This window comes from Amblyomma mixtum, chromosome 8 (assembly GCF_055824585.1).
Source record: "Amblyomma mixtum isolate Tamu chromosome 8, ASM5582458v1, whole genome shotgun sequence".
In the NCBI taxonomy this organism is placed as follows: Eukaryota; Metazoa; Arthropoda; class Arachnida; order Ixodida; family Ixodidae; genus Amblyomma; species Amblyomma mixtum.
The window spans coordinates 72,188,260-72,206,299 of NC_143019.1; the positions used below are offsets into that span (position 1 = coordinate 72,188,260).

Here is an 18,040-nt window from a genome sequence, read left to right on the forward strand (position 1 = left end):
AAAAGCCGCTTCGTTGCGGCTTGACCGAGCTGCAGTCACCCATCACCCATTAGCAGCGACGAACGATGCACTTGCATGCGGTAACAAAAACTGGTTTGCGACATAGTGGGGAGAAAAATAAACATGCTAAATACAGAGGAAACAAACAAAAATGCACACATCAGAAATACCATAACTGGAAAACAAACTTGGGATAAGACATTAATACATTATGTAATGATGGTAATAAACCACTTTTCGGTAATACGTTTATGAGATAGTTGTGCAACATCAATTTGTAGTGTATCACAGTGATTAAGTATTGTTGGTAACGTGTGTTGAGTCATCATTATGCCGTAATTAGTTCGTGATGCTGAAACCAACCAAGGTGACTGATTACGAAGACAGTAATTACTCAAAGGAGGTTTTAGTTGTGTAGTGAATCGACAAGTGGTTGGCGAAGAAGAAGGAACAAGCTTTATTAGCGGTTAGTAGTTTTATAGCCTCTTGGCTAGTGACGTCACCGGGACCACTGCCGATAACAGATGGCTTGGTCGATGGGCCTCATAAGATAAGCACGGCACGTGTCAGTAGCGCATTCGGTTCACAACAATTCTTCCCCCTTAAGGAGCGAAGCGGTCCGGGGGCCGACGCTGCCGTTTTGACCTAAGAGGTGCGTCAGCGCCGTCTGTTCCCTGTGCTTCGTTTGTACAGTCTTCGGCTTGCGCGTCTGGCGTCGTTTGACTGTCCGGTCCTGGTTGGGACCCACTCTCCCCACTGCCGTGACCTTGAGGCTGCGAGTCCACCGATGCTCTTGCGCTGTCCTCAGCCATTGATGCTTCCGTGGGTGCCTGGGGCTTAACGTCAGCCCCTTCCACACTGGTCCTCCTGGTCTTTAGTTGGTCGAGGTGGCGGCGATGTTGCTCCCCATCTGCTGTCCTTACGGTTGTCATGCGTGAGCCCTCGGTGGACTCTACCACGCCTGGTTTCCATTTGTCGCCCACTCCGTAGTTCTTGAACCAGATTTCCTTGCGCAGCGGTTTTTCGGTGTAGTATTCATCTGCAGAAGGAAAGGGTCGTGATACCACATTGTGTAATAAACAGCGTGGCTGATATCCGAGAAGCATGGAAGCCGGAGTCTTCCCGTTGGGAAGGGGAGTGCGCCGATAATGAGAAAGAATGTGGTCCAGGCGAGATTGCAAACTACCTCGCGTGTTTTTGTTTAACCCGTGCTTCACAGTCCGTACTGCCCTTTCCGCCAGACCGTTAGACTGTGGTTTGTAGGGAGCGGTCCGCATATGACTGATGTCATTGCGCTTCATATATGCCCTGAACTCCTCGCTAGTAAACTGCGGCCCGTTGTCCGTCACAAGGGTCCTCGGCAAGCCGAATCGGCTGAACATAGTCTGCAGTGCTTCAATTGTTTTTTCCGAGCTGGCTGTCTTCATTAGAGTGACCTCGATCCATTTGGTATGAGAATCTACCACAATCATCAGCATGTGGCCTTCCACAGGGCCTGCAAAGTCAACATGAATTCTAGACCACGGCTCCGCTGTTTCTGGCCAAGGCACGGGTTGTCGTGCAGGGGGCATGCTGCCCCATTCTATGCACGTTGGACATGCGCTAGCCAGCTTCTCAATGTCTTGATCGAGTCCTGGGTACCAGAATACAGAACGGGCCAATCTCTTCATAACCGCTACTCCTTGATGAGCATCATGCAACATACGCAGCATTGGTAGCCGCGCACTCCTCGGAATTACCGCTCGATGGCCCCAGTACACAATTCCATGGCTGGACGTCAGTTCGTCCTTCCTGTGCATGTATGCGCGTAAAGGCTCCTGAGCAGGTTGCAAGTATCGTGGCCAGCCGTTCTGAATGTAATCGCGGACTTGTGCGAGTTGGCTATCGTCCGCAGTCATCGTAGCCAGATCGCTCGCCGACAGCGGACCGGAGTCTAAGTGATCGGTTAGCAGGACGTACTCACTAGCGTCCTCTTCTGCAGCCTTAGCGTCATGCGCCTGCCGTACAGGCAAACGGCTGAGGGTGTCCGCCGGAATTAACGCCTTCCCTGGCTTAAACTCTATCTTGTAGTTGTAGGCGCCTAGTAGGAGTGACCAACGCTGAATCCGTGCAGCGGCCATGGCTGGCACGGGCTTAACAGGGCTGAAAAGTCCGAGGAGGGGCCTGTGATCTGTGACGAGCGTGAACTGATTCCCGAGTAGATATTCCCGGAACTTTGTAACACCGAAGACCACAGCCAATGTCTCTCTTTCGATTTGCGCGTAATTCCGCTCAGCCGGTGACAGAGTTCGTGATCGGAACCCGATTGGTAGATCTTGCCCATTTACTCTGTGATATAGCACTGCGCCAACGCCACACGAGGATGCATCGGTTTCCAAGATAAGGGACTTATTTGGATCGTAATGCACCAAAAAATTTGCCTCTTGTAGCAGCCGCTGGGTTAATCGGAAAGCGTTATCTTGTCTCACTCCCCACTGCCAGCGTGCGTTCTTTCTTAGCAGTTCATACAGCGGCTCCAAAACAGTAGCCAAATTTCCCAGAAATGCGTGGTAATAGGTTACGAAGCCCAAGAATGCTCGCAGTTCCGCAACACAGTTTGGCTTCGGCATCTTTGCTATCGCGGCCATGTTGTCTGTCTTAGGTAACAATCCGTCCGCACTTATACGATGTCCCAGAAATTCAACTTCTGGTTGCCTGAACTTACATTTCTGCGGATGCAACTTGACACCGTGCTGCCGGAAACGTTCGAAAACTTGACGCAGCGTCTCCGAGTACCCTCGTTTCTCCGCGATTACCACATCGTCCAGGTAAACTTGAACGCCCGGAATGCCTTGCAGGATGCCTTCCATACGTCTCTGAAAAATAGCAGGGGCGGAGGCCACACCAAAAGGAAGTCGATTAAAGCAAAACAGGCCTTTCTGAGTGTTTACGACCAAGAGCTTCCTGGTTTCCTCGTCGAGTGGCAACTGATTGTACGCATCTTTCAAGTCGATGGTGCTGAACACTTCACCCCCGTTTAGGTTAGCAAAAATATCCCGTATTTTTGGCAATGGGTACTTCTCTGTGACACATGCAGCATTCGCGGTGACTTTGAAATCGCCACACAATCGAATGGAGCCATTCTTCTTGATAACGGGAACGAGAGGCGTGGCCCAGTCCGCGCTGTCGATAGGCGATAGAATGCCTTCTTTAACAAGCCGGTCTATTTCCTTAGACACTTTCTCTCGCATTGCATATGGTACAGAACGAGCTTTGCAGAATCGCGGCTGCGCATTTTCATGCAACCGCAAATGAACTGCGGGACCACCAATGCGTCCTAGGCCTGGTGTAAACAGATCGCTAAACTCTTCTAACAGCGCGCTAACCGAAGCTTGCTGTGGAAAATTCCTCTCACCCGTACTTGCCTCGCCGACAACGCTCAGGACAGCCCTTCCGTTGCGTTCAAATGCGCTGATAACGTCGCGTCCGCACAAATTCGGACCGTCACACTGCAGCACGGTTAGCTTCGCTTCCAGAGTTTTACCCGAGTACGAGACAGGAAGCCGGAGCTCCCCCTTCACGGGAAGCTTGCCAAGAAAGCAGGACAACTGCAAAGACGTCTCGCGGAGCGCAGGCCAGGCGTGCCGATGCTTGCAGTATGTCCCCCACGTAATTATGGAGACCGGTGAACCGGTGTCTACTTGCATCTTCAGCGGAATTCCACTCCAGTCGAAGGTGCGAACCACGGGCTTGACCAAGTTAACAGATGCAGTGTACACATTTAGCAGACAAAGCTCGCTCTCGCTCTCTGAAGGATGCTCTTCGCAATGTGCCACTCCTGGTTGTTGCAGTACACACATCTTCGCTAGATGCCCTTTTCGGCGGCAGCGAAAACACTCCGCCCGGCGAAACTTGCATTTCGCTGCTCTGTGCCCAGTGCTACCGCAGCACGAACAAACAACACCATCGCTCGGTCTAGGTGAAGTATGCAGGCGAGTCTTCTGGTAATGCGGTGGACCCTGCAGCTTGCTCTTCACAGCGTGAACGTTGCCTTGACCCTTTGTCTTATCCATGTGATCCACGCTGAGGGCTGCCATCTCTGCCGCTAAAGCTGCCTCCTCTGCTTCTTTGAGTGTCAGCGACGATTTTGACAAGAGTGCTCGCTGAACTCCAGCGTCACGCAGGCCGCAAACTAGTCTGTCTCGTAGCATCCTGTCCCTTGACTCACCGAAGTTGCAACCGCAGGCCATCTTCCGAATTGCGACAATGAAGTCCTTCGTTGTTTCGTCAGGACGCTGATACCTGGTGAAGAACTTGTAAGACTCCGCTATTTCATTGCCCTGCGGCGCAAACTGCTCAGTCAGTAGCTCGACCAGCTTAGCGTAGGTAAGCTCTTGAATCTTGGCCGGCGCGCAACGCCCCGTTATTCTGCCGACTGTTGCTGTACTTAAAGCTGCTGTTAGAAGCGCCCGTCGCTTCTTCGAATCATCGATTCCGTAGGCTTCAAAATAGGACTCCAGACGTACTTGGTATGCTTCCCAACTGTCGTCCACTTCGTCGAAACCCGGCGGTCCAACGTGGGCTGCCATGGAGCAGCCAGTGCCCGGCGGTGGGCCGCTCGTCGCCACTGTAGTGAATCGACAAGTGGTTGGCGAAGAAGAAGGAACAAGCTTTATTAGCGGTGAGTAGTTTTATAGCCTCTTGGCTAGTGACGTCACCGGGACCACTGCCGATAACAGATGGCTTGGTCGGTGGGCCTCATAAGATAAGCACGGCACGTGTCAGTAGCGCATTCGGTTCACAACAAGTTGTGCTAAGCCTAAAAACAAATCTAAGGTGCCTTTAAGGGCCCTTTTGTAAGTGGAAAGTAATTTATATATATATATATATATATATATATATGTCCTTTGTTTTGATGATCATATGTGTAATAAAAAGTGGAGCTGTGTGTTCGAAGAATGCCTAATTTGCAACAGCGCGTAGGGCTCGTTTCTGAAGAACAAAAATTTTCTGCATGTTCGTTGCAATGGTGTTGCCCCATATTAAAACAAAATAACACAAGTGGGAATGGAAAAGAGCATAATAAATAACACGTTTCACTGCAGTTGGACGGAAAAGGCGGCATCGGTTTATCATTCCCACAGCCTTGCTTAATTTTGACGAAAGGTAGTTGATGTGATCATTGATGTGATCACGAAAGCTAGTTGATGTGGCGTAGTGAGCGAAAAATCACGATCATCTCTGTGGCAGGCGGTGCCCAGAGAGCAACCTGGAAGGCAGTTGGGTCATCTATGTCACGTGATCTTCCGGCGTCATCACAACCTCGCCACCGATTAGCGAGCAAACTGCCCACCGTGGCAGGTGGCAGTTAAATTAATGACTGCTCGTTCGGGAAGAGCAACATGGGCCACACAAGGCCTACCGCGGGGAGTACCTGCCATCGCGGGGCAGGGGCGCATCTCTTAACTGCTGCGCCACTGAGCCACGAGGGGTATGATGACTTCCAGGGGTCCATGAATGTAAAGTAGGCAATGACCTTCTGCATATAGGGGAATTAACCCATTACACTATCGCGTCAACCCTTAGACGGAGCTAAGGGTATACCCTATTGAAAAGAGGGTTGTGACTCAGCAGATCCTAGGTCGCTTTGCAACGTCCATCAAAGGTTCAGGCCGAGCGTTCGGACTGCGAGCGAGCTTCATACCTATAGATCATCGTCGTCTTTCACACACAAAGTTCACCACAGTGTGCGAGCGTGGCTGCTACGCTAAACCTGCAATTTTTTGTTCAGGCTATAGTGCCAGCAAACTTCTCTGTCGGTAACGCATTGCCAGAACAACTAAGGGTTATACATGCCGTGCGCCCCGCTGCGGCGGCCGAGTGGTTACGGCGCTCAGTTGCTGGCCCGAAAGAAGCGGGTTCGATCCCGGCCGCGGCGGCTGAATTTTAATGGAGGCGAAATTCTAGAGGCCCGTGTGTACTGCGGAATGTCAGTGCACGTTAAAGAATCCCAGGTGGTCGAAATTTCCGGAGCCCTTCACTACGGCGTCCCTCATAGCCTTAGTTGCTTTGGTACGTTAAACCCCAATAAACCAATTATACATGCCGCGCGACCCCCAAGTGTCCGGCGCCCATTCAGACTAACAAAAACACAGCTGAGCCCGACAAACAGCTGGAAGAAGCAAGCACGCGTCAAAATACGGACTAGTCCCGCTTCCTCTGAAGTGCCCAGGTGGGACGCGATACAGAAAAAAATTCGCTGTGGCTTAACATTTCCAATAAAGGATGCGAAAAAATGAACACTCACGGCGAACATTGTTGTCAGCGTTGAAACACGTTGCCTGCTGCAACAGGTAATGAAGTGGAGCTAGCCTGCGGCATTCAAAATACATATGTAAGGAGGTAGCTGCTACCAACTCTAGGTAATGATGTCCAGCTAGATAATAAGAAAAAAAAATGACAAAACAACAGCCACGCTTTTCCAATATTAGAAGCCCGCCATTCGAAAGAGCACACACCACATGTTGCAATGGGCTATCGCCACCGTTCGGCGGATTAAAATTTCCCCACATCGACATACTAAAGTCGATAAGAAACGGCCAGCACTCTGATGAAATACATGACATGTTAATACTGACGGGGGCGTTAAGGTTGACAGAAAAATGACGATGTTCCCACTAAGAACTCATTCATGCTTTCCAAGCTGATGAACAGCAAAGCACTTCACGCATCGCTCTCTGTGATCTTGTAAATATTCAAGTCCTACCCTTGAAAACTTTGACAGCCTCTCGAGCCCATCTTCATCGAGAAATTATCCTCGAAGTTGCAACGTTTGAACGGCTCGGAAACGTTCAACAAATAACCGCATTCTCTTTGAAGCATTATCCTTTGCATGAACTTCCTGTTTTATATTTTTCCTTGCAGCGCAATAGACGCGCACACAGAGCGGACGCTGCGCGGTCGGCGAACGGCTCGAATTCGCTGCACTCTCCCCACGTCTACCCATTCCCTCTCGCGACCGTAAAAGCGCGCTCTTCCGCCCCGTTTAATCGAACGTCCACAGCCGGCCTATCACCACACCAAATCTGACCAGTTGCGCGCTAAGCGCCCTCATGTGATCCTGATCAGCAGTGGCCCACGCCTTGCGCGTGTGAGGGAGGCACAACTCAACGCACGGCTTCAATAACACTGCTCCAAGTCTGATCCGCGCTTCACCAGTGCAGCCAGAATTCGCCAGCGACTTCACCCCCCCCCCCACCCCCTTTTTATGGCTAACAACACGTGAAAAGCAGCGAAGAGCATATGCGCTCCGAGTCGGCTGCCTCCGATTCTACAACACGAAGAGCGAAAAAGCACTACACACATGACTGCGAAGCCGCGCAACTAAGACATGAAAAGGCTCTCGGCGCAGTTCAAACCAGTGAATCATAAGTAAGCCACCACGCAGAGGCTGCGTGATTTTACGGCATATCGTCTCGCCCATGTAATGAGCGGGCTCGGGGAAGTCGCATTTCACGGCACGTATAAACGGCGTCAGTCAAAAGCGGAAGTTTACGGCGCCTCAGACAACGCATGCGGATACGACTTTCTCGCACGCGCATGGCGCGACGGACGAGCGGTTACACTGCTTAGACACTTGCCTGTTTAGCAGAGGATACTTTTCCGGGGATTCGACGCCTCGGCCACTTTTGCGGCTTCCGGAAGGCAGGAACCACAAGCAGTGAAAACGAAACCACCTCAATTGCCTAAGCAAGGAAGGAGAAGCCTGTTCACAACCGGCGGAACGCGGCCGCTATATTAGCAAGAGGGCGCCACTGTATATCTCAGTGGCGCTGGCACCCTCACCCAACCCTGTTTCGGTTTCGTAAACGGGCATCGAATGATCACAGTAGCGTGCATTTTCGTGTGTGCGTAGGAGGGTGATCGCGTTAGCGGGCTGCTTGTGTTTTCAGTTGCCCGGAAAAATTAGAGGGGGCACTTAATTAAGCTCTGCCTTAAGTGTATGACGCGATAGCGTGATGGGTTAATTACCATATATGCAGAAGGTCATTCTCTATCTTGCATTTATAGATCCCTGGGAGTCCTCATACCCCTCCTTCCACAACGGTGCAGTGGTTAAGCGATGCGCCGCTGCCCTGCGATGGCAGGTGGCCCCACCAGTGGGCCTTGTGCGACCCAGGTTGCTCTTCCGGAGCGACGAATCATTAATTTAACTGCCACCTGCCACGTTGGACAGTTTGCTCACTGACTGGTGGGCAGGTTGTGAAGACGCCGCAAGGTCACGCGACCTAGGTCGCCCACCTTCCTCCTAGGTTGTTCTCTGGGGACCACTTGACAAAGTCATGCTTGCAATTTTTTGCTCACAACACTGACAACAACGACGCCGGATTTCCTTGGTAACGAGGCCTTTAACATTATCGCTTTGAAAATTAATCCTATCCACTGACAGGCACTCTGGCCCCAAATAAAAGGACGATGGACAGACAGACGGTGGAGACGCCGTACAAGGGATGAAAACTGCAGTTCTTTGTTTTTCGTTCAATTTAGACCCCCGCAGTGGCTCAGGACCAGTGGTGTAAGAATGCCGCGCTCAGGTTCCCAGGCCCCTTCACGGCCACAACGGCCACATCCAAAACCGTGCCTTTATTCAGGTTTTCATTTGTTTATTCACTGAATGTATTTTACGTTTAAAGGCCGCATTGTGAGCAAGCGGAGTGTCCGGGGTTGGATCCGTAGTGCCGCCTGGTGCCCACTGGCTTTCCTGGTGGTGAACGTTGTCCCCTCGCCTACTGCTCGACTTGTCGCGTTGCTGCATAAGTAGTTTGGTTTAGTTTTAGTTTATGGGGTTCAACGTCCCAAAACGACTCAGTCTATGAGAGACGCCGTAGTGGAGGGCTCCGGAAATTTCCACCACTAGGGGTCCGTTAACGTGCACGGACATCGCACAGTACACGGGCCTCTAGAATTTCGCCTGCATCCATAAGTAGTGCCCTTTAGTTATGGCACGGTCATCGATGATAAACGACCTTTCCTATTTTTGATCGTCAGTGTTTAGACGTTGCCGCCCCTAACTGGCTACCAGGACGGTATAAGGCAGCAGCGGCGGTAGGAGTGGGTGGCGGCGACTCATAAAGCGGGGAGACAGTGACGAAAGGGCAGTTGCCATGGGACATTTCAACGAAGCACACCGATCTTTCAAGCGCTCTTGTACATAGTATGAGCATTCTGCGCCAAAGGCGATGTCAAGACAATTTTGATTTTGTTGCAAAAGCACTACTTAACGTGGTCTCAACCAAGAATCTTGTGTGAAGCGTCGGAATAAGTAGGTTTATCTCGGGTAGGTTCGGAGGAACGTCGCGCAAGCTGTAGCCAATGGAAGGATGACCGTGGCCAAACCTAGCATAAAAACAGCCCATGCAAAAATAAAATAAATATTACCGCGACTGGGTTTCGAATCCGCTTCAGCGCGAACAGATCAACTTTCTTGGTTACTTCACGAGAGCACTATGCTATTCTCTAAGCCGATAATACCGTGTGTTAGAAGTTCGGAACACTCTCCAATGTGCATATTGCGCATCGTCCTCATCATCAACTTCCATCTGCGCCTTAACCAGATCAGATCATCTTAACCGCGATCAGTACTTCCCTTGAGTCTAATATCGTCGCCAGACGTGCCTACGACCGAACAAAGCAAAGTTATGAGCAAACCAACCCAAACAGACGCTTTCGCACCTCTACAGAGTTTAAAAACTATAAACCCTACCGCCTTTTTGTTGGGCTGTCCACCGCTTAACGAACGCAAGGTCGTGAGCAACATGAGAGGAAAGGAAGTTTTCATGAATATTCATTACTGATTGCTCCATAATTATGCCGTACAAGATCATTTTCTTAATGTTCTGTAACTAGGTTTCCTCTTGGTGTATAATACATCAATTCCGTTCTCCAATTTAGTGAAGAAATAATGAGAAGATGCGCAATTTTGTGCTAAAAGTCTGGTCTCTCATATTCCTCACGACTGCATGTCGTATTAAATTTAGTTATTTCACCGGTGTGGTTTAATAAAATCCTTCAAAATCAACATATTCATCACGCGTCTTTACGTTAAATGCTTGAAAAACAGGACCTTTGAACCCACTTCGAGCAAGCGAAAAATGTACTTCAGTGTCGCTGTTTAGCCAAGTTGCTTTAGCGCCATTAAAAAAAAAGCACGCCGAACTATATGGTATGGAGCCATCATGGCAGATTGTTTAGTTTTTGTAGCACTGGAGATCATGTTACAGATACAAGCAGGATGGCAAGTGAAAAATGAACAACTAAAAATAGGAATTCAGCATCACTGCGCGCTGTCATTATATCAACGAAGTGCACTGTGTTATAGTACACGGAAAGAGGGAAAACTTAAATGTACAAATTCGAGCAAAGTCTGAGGTAAGTGAACCAGGATGATGGTGACATGTGGGGCGAGTAGTCAGAAGTGATACATAGTGTTACGCGGCGGCCAGGCGAAGAATGAGGCGCGATGAACAGTGAACAATAGATGATTTTAATGGCCGCTGGCCTAGCGCGAGCACTACGTCTCGCGCCACGGCCAGCTTCGTCTCCGTCACACTACCCGGGGCCATCGAGCGATCGTCCCGATCTTTGACAGAGATGCGCGAAATTGTGATGGCCTTGAGAGGAGGGTTGAACAGTAAGTAGAAAAGGGTGCAGTCCTGGCCGCCACGATGAGAAAGATGAGAGAATGAGTCCCGGCCCATGAAGCTTGCGGGCGCCGTTACACGTTACCAGGAGCCAACGGCCGAGGCCCCGGGACGCGCCGAACGGCAGGGGAACGGTGTCTTCACGTGTGTGTAGCGTTTAGGGCGAGCCGGCTGGGGCAAGCCGGGCGACGCAGGCTAAGGACTCAGGGCCGACGACTATGGCTCGCATAGGACGTCGAAGCTCCAGGACCAGGATGCCGATGATTACACAGCACCTACACCAAATGTTACGTGGCGGCTAGCCGCGATGAACCAACTTTGCACAAAATACCCCTGTCCTGTGCGTATGCACTGGATTCGCGGGCATGCCCAGGATCCGCATAATATTCATGTGGATGCAATGACACACCTTGACACATCCGATATCCCGCCACCTTCCCCTCTTCCCTCAGATCCGTTCCTGTCCCATGTTTCCGAGAAACAGTCTTTGCGTCAGCGAACACGCGCTCTAATTCCTCCGTGTTCGTACCCTCTCCCCCGGAGTCTCACTCGGGAGGAGGAGGTATCTGTGCGCCGGATTCGAGCAGGAGCGGCTCTGACTCCTTGTGTGCGTCATCGGTGGCGTGACAAACGTTACGAAGTGACAGACAAGTGTCCCCATTGTGGTGCTGCGCCCGACCAGTGTGATGAAAAACACTTGCTGTGGACTTGCCCGGCTACAGCTTCCGTGAGACGACGTTTACTAAGAAAGGTTGGCCTGCGATGGAGCATTGCAGACGACTATACCAAGTGGACTCTAGATAATCGCTATATCACGAACTTTTGCCGCTTTTTAAGCGAGGCTTGTTTGCACTCCTTTTTATAACTCTCTTTCCTTTTTCATTATGCCTGATGGCAAACAGGTCGAATAAAAAAAAAAGCGATGATTTTAATGCCCGCTGGCCTAGCGCGAGCGCTCCCTCCTGCGCCATTGCCAGCTTCAGCTTCGTCGCTATAGGATGCGGGATCAAGTGCCAGTTAGTTAATCCTGAGCAAGGAAAGAAATTGTCCACGCATATTTCTTCTTCTTGCCTCAAGGGGTTCCATACTGTTAGATTCCATTAACTCAGAAGAATAAGGCGGTGAAAATTTGAAGTAACCAAATCTTGCGACTTTCAACTGGATTCTGTCAAGTTTTTTACTGTTGCTTTTAGTATATGGATCCCACACGACGCCGGCATACTCGAGCTTAGGCCTCATCAGTGCATGAATTATAGGCGATTAGTATAATCAGAGAGGGGGCTCTCAAACGTTTGTTCCGTAAAAAAATAGCTCGTGCAGACATGGTACTCATGTGAATTCCAGGAATTCACAGGAATTTCAGTTTACTAGGTATCTGCCGTCAAAGCCGGCGTTGCAGATGGGGGAAGGTGATGAGAGGAGAGGGCAAAATGCTTCCAGGCAGCGCCATTACATAACAGGCTCACATTTGTATACATTACGTTACAACAATCGGTTTACAAAAAAGAATAGAGGAGTTTAATTTGGGGGGAAAAATGGATGCAACACCGGTGCAAAGGCAACCGCATGCAAGATCTTATCGTCAGCTGAGCACGGGGAGAGGGAGCAGCTGTCCAAGTCCTCCGCCACTGCTGCTCCGTCAAAGGTTGAGGCTTCACACACACACACACACACCGGGCTTTTCAGCTTTGCTAGTGTAGTATTTTCGCACTAAGAACAGCCTAGAACCAGAGTAAAAATCGGAGGGTACACTTACCCTCCGGGAATTAACATATGGGAATTAACCCGCTGCGGTATTGCATCATACCGCCTTAAGGGTATGATGCAATACCGCAGCGGGTTAATTCCCATATGTGCACAAGGTCACTTTCAACATTCATAGATCTCTGGGAATCTTCATACCCCTCCTGGCGCAGTGGTGCAGCTGTTAAGCGATGCGCCACTGCCCTGCGATGGCAGGTGCTCGCAGCGGTGGGCCTTGTGCGGCCCAGGTTGCTCTCCCGGAGCGACCAATCATTAATTTAAGTGCTACCTGCCACGGTAGGTGGTTTGCGATGAGACCGAACGGTCTCGTGACCTGGGTGACTCACCTGCTAGAGTCATGGCCCTGAATTTTTGCTCAACGCCGAAGCAGACACCGGAGTTTCTGGTCTACGGGTCCTTTATGCTATCACGTTAAAAATAAACTAACATCACACAAAGTTCGGAGGCAAATTTTCGTCTACAAAAATCTGGCGCGGAAGCCCTAGAATATGTTTACGTATTAAAAACTTCCAACCTTGTCTCTCTACGGCGAGGAAAACGATTGCTATTCCACTCCTCTCTCGCGTCTCACACACTCCTCGAGAACGCCTAATTCTAGATCACCGTGTTCCCGACTCACCTGTGTCCAATGAAATTTCCTAGAGGGCGCACACTACACCTTCCCCGGGCGTTATGCAGCGCCTGACGACCGCCTTGGCGATCTGAAGAAAGCAGCAGTTTTCGCTTTGCGACGTACACCACCGGTACAGTGTACTAGAAGAGGAAGTGCAGCGCGAGGCCAGTATTACGCACTGGAAGCTTGGCTCCGCCACTGGCGAACGAAGCGGCGGCGCTGCACTTACTCACTGTAAGTTCGTCTACGAACAGAATTGACAACTTGCGTTTCGCCGCGCGCTTGGTACACAAAACGACGAAAAATTATGGGGGCACTTTGGCAGCCTAAAGTGCGCTTGGCGAAAGCCTTTGTCGCGCTCCTTCGACTGCCAGTGACTGCCTAGGTTTGTTACGGCTGCACCGCTTGGGAGCCATCCTCCTCCACTAGCTGCCGCACATGGAGGAAAAAAAACTGAGGAGGGAGCGCCCGGCGACAAGCTTGAAGCCTAGTCATTAACAAGTATAGTAAAAAAAAAAGTGTGTCCCCCCCCCCCCTGATCACACCACGTGATAGCGTGCGGTAAAATCTAGCCTCGCTGCGCGCGCGCATGCGCAGATTAGCGCGGCAGACTGACTGTAGATCAACCTCCTTGCTGTAGATGCCCCGCGCCGCGGGTCGCACATACGCGCACACTAAAACATACCAGAATCAAAACATAAAGGGCAGACTCGGAGAGCGAAAAACTGAGGGAGAAAACGGCTTCGTAAACACTCGGCTTGCGAACGCTGGTCGCGTGGCGTCACGCTCCCTCCTTAGTTTTTTTTCCTCCATGCTGCCGCACACCGACTGACGACGGAGCAGCGCTCGACGCTGCCGCGCCGACAGCTCCACCTGTCGACGAAGATGACGTCACCTTTTGGCAGCTGCGCTCGTTGATGAGTCACCCCAGGGCGTTGGATGTAACGCCGGACGAAACGACGGGGGAATGAGCCATTAAAAGCTTTTGCCTTAGTGTTTCTTAGCTGTTGCACAGCCAGTGGACCGACAGTGGTTCAGGGGGCAACATACTACATCAGAAATAACTCGAACGCCGTGTTGGCCCACCCATTTCTGGCGGCGTTGCGATCGAAGACTCCTAAGCGTGCTGCTAGCGGGGATAAACGGACACCCCCATTCGCTGCAGTGTCTATTCTAGCTCACTGCACCACCGGCAAAGTACGGTGAAAGTGATGAGACTGTGACGGAGCCTGTAAAGTTGTTAGAACCACAGAGTTAATCGTGTGGCTGTTTATTGAGCAATTCTTAATACATGAAAAAATCAAGGCCACACAGACCAAGTGTCAGGCCTTGAATCTAGCGTACTTCAATCATTCTGTAGTAGAACGGTATAACACTAAGGTTAAAACGAGAACAGAAAAAAAGAAGAAAAATATTTTCTGAACTCTGCTGCTAGTGGCAACAGTGGATCCCTGAGATTTGAAAACGCCAGAAAATGCCTTCGTGGTGATGAAACACACAGGGGCAGACTGATTTTGGCGATGCGTGCTTGACCACGCCCAACCTTGCACAGGCATTCAGTGGCGAAATCGAACTGTGGTAATCTCCAGTGCTATATAAAACAGCAAAAAAGGCGGTACTGTTCAAGGTAAGTTGTTTGTTTGTACTTAGGGCACCATCAAGAGCATTTTTGTGACAAACAAGTCACCAACAAGTTTATGAAATTTAACGTGTGTCTGGGGTTGCTGTTGAGGCTTTCAATGCTCGCATCTGGACGTTAAATTTAACGGGGGTAATGAAGAGTACAAAGGACTCTCGGGTGGTACAGGAGCTCGGCCACGCGCCTTGGCAACAACGCTGGTCATACTGCAAATTCTGCGCAGTTCTACAGTGTATACTTTCCTGAACAGACCTTATCTAAGTGACCCGGTTCATTTCGTGCGTGCTTTAGACCATCTCCCGCCTACACTAGGTATAGAAGTCTTTCTCCTCCAAATTTCTCCACGACCATCAGAGCAAGAGTATCCATTGATGTGCTATTTCTTCAGCAGAAACTGGTAAAAGAGACTGCTCACGTGCACTTTCTAAGTTCTTAGCGTATGGAACATCTTGGTATGTAACTATGACCACCTAATTTAGCGGTGCAGCAAGAATGGCTGTAAGAATGAATCGTTTATGCAAAACTGCTTAGCATAAATTCTTCAAAATTCAACGAAATAAGTGATTTTGAGCACCAGACCAGTGAAAATCGTGGATTCTTCCCAGTCAGTACGCAGTGCCACGCAGGCGCGCATGAACCCCCTCACACTAAAAGAAAAGACCCAATCATATATGTTTAGGTTGGTCTCCATAGCACACGGCTGTGTTAGTGTTAAAATGACTCCAAATGTTTCAAACTGGAAATTCTGCAATCAGAAAAATGGGTATGTTTGGTATTCTCAAATACTAGAACTTTAAAATCACAACCTTACGTGATCACAATAACACGTTCAAGTAAAGATTTGCGTCAACTGAAACGTAACTCCAGACAGAGAGCTTGACGCTTCATGACTTGCGTAACGTTACGTGGCAGCGTGCCAGACATATCTCAATAAAACCTTCAATTAAACAAATGGGATTTTCTCCTGGAGCGCCTAACGAGGCGTTTTCTCACGGCAAACCCACGACGGCAGCTCGACGTACCCGTTGCCAATCATCACGCTCATGATGTCGAAGGTGTCATCCTTTGCCAACACGCTACCGGCTCCCACGTAAGTGACGAATGACACGAACTCCTCCAGAGTCAGGGCCAGAAATCTCAGCTTGGGCAAGAAAGGAGCGATGACGCTCTTGATATCCGCGGGCTTTCCAGCAGTGGCGCTCCTCTGGCAGTAGGCTTGGGCCCATCGGTGTACGGCAAGGAGGACACAGAACTCTGGAACATTCGTCACCTGCGGTTGAGGTGTGTGCAACGCTTAGAGATGTTGGTTTGGTTTATGGGGTTTAATGTCCCAAAGCGACTAATACCCGTGCCACACGCGCACAAGAAATGGCAGTAAATGCTTAAGGCCATAAGTTTGTTAATGCCATTATTTTCGCAGTTGGTGCTACACGTCCACTTTTAATGCCATTATCGAAAGTGACGATGACGATAACGCTTGCAAGGTAGTCAAAAGTTTCATCTTAATATAAACATTCCTAATGAGCAGAGTATATCGGGAATGATGTTCAAATGTAATGTAAAAACGATTTTCCAGAAAATACGGCTGTTCCTGCTTTACAAGTCGAAAAAGTAGCCATAAACTCGCATGTCAGCACATAAGTCGAGAGTACCAGTCAATAAGGCTGGTTAAAATGGCGCTCTTCGCATCGAAAATGCGGTTTAGGTGCCTCATCTGGCTGAAAGTTAAGAATTAACCATTTTATAGTGGGCTAGGCAGTTGTAACTGACAAAGCTGCATGCTTTTCTGTGTGTGGAATGGGAACGAGAGTACACATTACACGGGCGAATGAGTTGTGGCGAACTCAGTAGGTCGGGAATGGCAGTAAGGCTAATGCCATTAAATTTATGCGTGTGGCACCGCACGAATGCCATTAAAACTTAAGGCAGTAAGCACTTAATGGCATTAAATCTCTCCGTGTGGCACGGGTATAAGCCTATGAGAGACGCCGTAGTGGAGGGCTCCGGAAATTTCGACCACCTGGGGTTCTTTAACGTGCACTGACATCGCACAGTACACGAGCCTCTAGAATTTCTCCTCCAAAGAAATTCAACCGCCGCGGCCGGGATCGAACCCGCGTCGTTCGGGTCAGCAGCCGAGCACCATAACCACTGAGTCACCGCGGCGGCGCTTAGAGATGTCATCACGGCAACGTGCAGAAGCTTAAGAAGATGCGATGTAGCATTGATAGGATGTGATGAGCTCTCGAATTAACCTACATATGAACAGAGACCAAAAAAAGCTTATAAGTGGGAAACACATAGGCGACTTAACAGCAAGAGGGAAAGATGAGGGTATCAAGACGTCGCTGCAGAACCGATATTCCGATTAACCGAGGATAATGACCTTAGCATTCAAGCATTAACCTTGCAAAAATCTTCGGGCCTTCTTGATCACATTCTTAAAGAAGAAAATGAGATAAGATTTGAAGCTGGCCTACTGCAAATATTCCAAAGGACCCCCTAAAATTTGGAAGAAGCCCACCGCAGAATATAGAATAAGGTGGATTAGTTGGCAGATTAAGTGAATTAGCAGGCAGGCTAAGGTGGAAGAGTGGGTCGAGTTGGTATAATCCCATATGATAATCCAAGGGAAGGTACTTGAATATTATAGTCCTCAGATTTGATAATTTGGTGGTGCTGATGACGTCACAACCCCCTCCACCAATAAGAGAATTTTGTTAAGGAGACACCCGGTGGTTTTGCAAGAGGCCAACCCAAATGATATTGCATTAATATTATTGCGGATTGTGCACTAGAAGTGGATGGCAAGACAGCTAAGCGAGACACCGGCAAGGTCTCACGGGAGGCGAACGGTCTGATTTAGTAACGCCTAAGAATGAAAGCCTTGAGCCCTGTCGAGAGGATAGAGCTAGTAAAACTGTCAGAGCTAATCAATAAGCCTAAGGTAACCGACATGAGGAAGTGCAGTATGGAAAGAATTGAACACGCTCTAAAGCACAGAGGTATATATTCACAAAAGCAGCCAAGATAAAACTAGGAATAGACAAAAATCAGATGCATGCAGTAAGAGTCAGGAATGTCGGTGTCATTAGCAATACGGATAAGATTGTTAAAGTAGTCGATGTATCCTACACATAGCTGGACTGCAGGAAAAATAATCAGGTTGCCACTGAAAGAGGCTGTAGTGCAGAGGAAATGCATATTCCTGGGGCAACTAAAGAATTGTAGAAAGGCTTACAGGAAATGCAAAGGGGATCAGCGCCAGAGAAAGACCAAGTAACTGCAGGTTTGTTAAGGACGGTGGCGACATTGTGCTAGAGATACTAGCTACCCTGTATACGC

The 18,040-nt window shown here is 49.5% G+C and overlaps 3 protein-coding genes across 6 annotated transcripts in view; all 3 read right to left on the bottom strand.

The window, feature by feature from the left end:
* LOC149332952 (BTB/POZ domain-containing protein 6-like) overlaps positions 1 to 6,367 on the bottom strand; it is a 48,835-nt gene extending 42,468 nt beyond the window's left edge. The window contains exon 1 of the mRNA XM_089558507.1: positions 6,287 to 6,367. Within this exon, the coding sequence (XP_089414633.1) occupies positions 6,287 to 6,295 (9 nt within the window). The 5' untranslated portion in view covers positions 6,296 to 6,367. The remainder of the gene's footprint in view (positions 1 to 6,286) is intronic.
* LOC149332953 (BTB/POZ domain-containing protein 6-like) overlaps positions 1 to 18,040 on the bottom strand; it is a 52,116-nt gene that overhangs the window by 19,819 nt on the left and 14,257 nt on the right. For 3 of the 4 annotated variants that reach the window (XM_089558509.1, XM_089558510.1, XM_089558508.1), the window contains exon 5: positions 14,289 to 15,965. In XM_089558509.1, the coding sequence (XP_089414635.1) occupies positions 15,669 to 15,965 (297 nt within the window). In that variant the 3' untranslated portion in view covers positions 14,289 to 15,668. Of the gene's footprint in view, positions 1 to 14,288; positions 15,966 to 18,040 lie in introns of those variants that run through there. The other variant, XM_089558511.1, reaches the window with a different exon arrangement.
* On the bottom strand, positions 511 to 4,568 carry LOC149332954 (uncharacterized). Its single transcript, XM_089555779.1, has 4 exons — positions 3,405 to 4,568; positions 2,796 to 2,855; positions 1,964 to 2,213; positions 511 to 1,039 (listed from the first exon to the last, which is right to left on the bottom strand). Exons 1-4 carry the CDS (start codon positions 4,566 to 4,568, stop codon positions 603 to 605), a joined length of 1,911 nt encoding a protein of 636 aa, XP_089411905.1. The 3' UTR covers positions 511 to 602.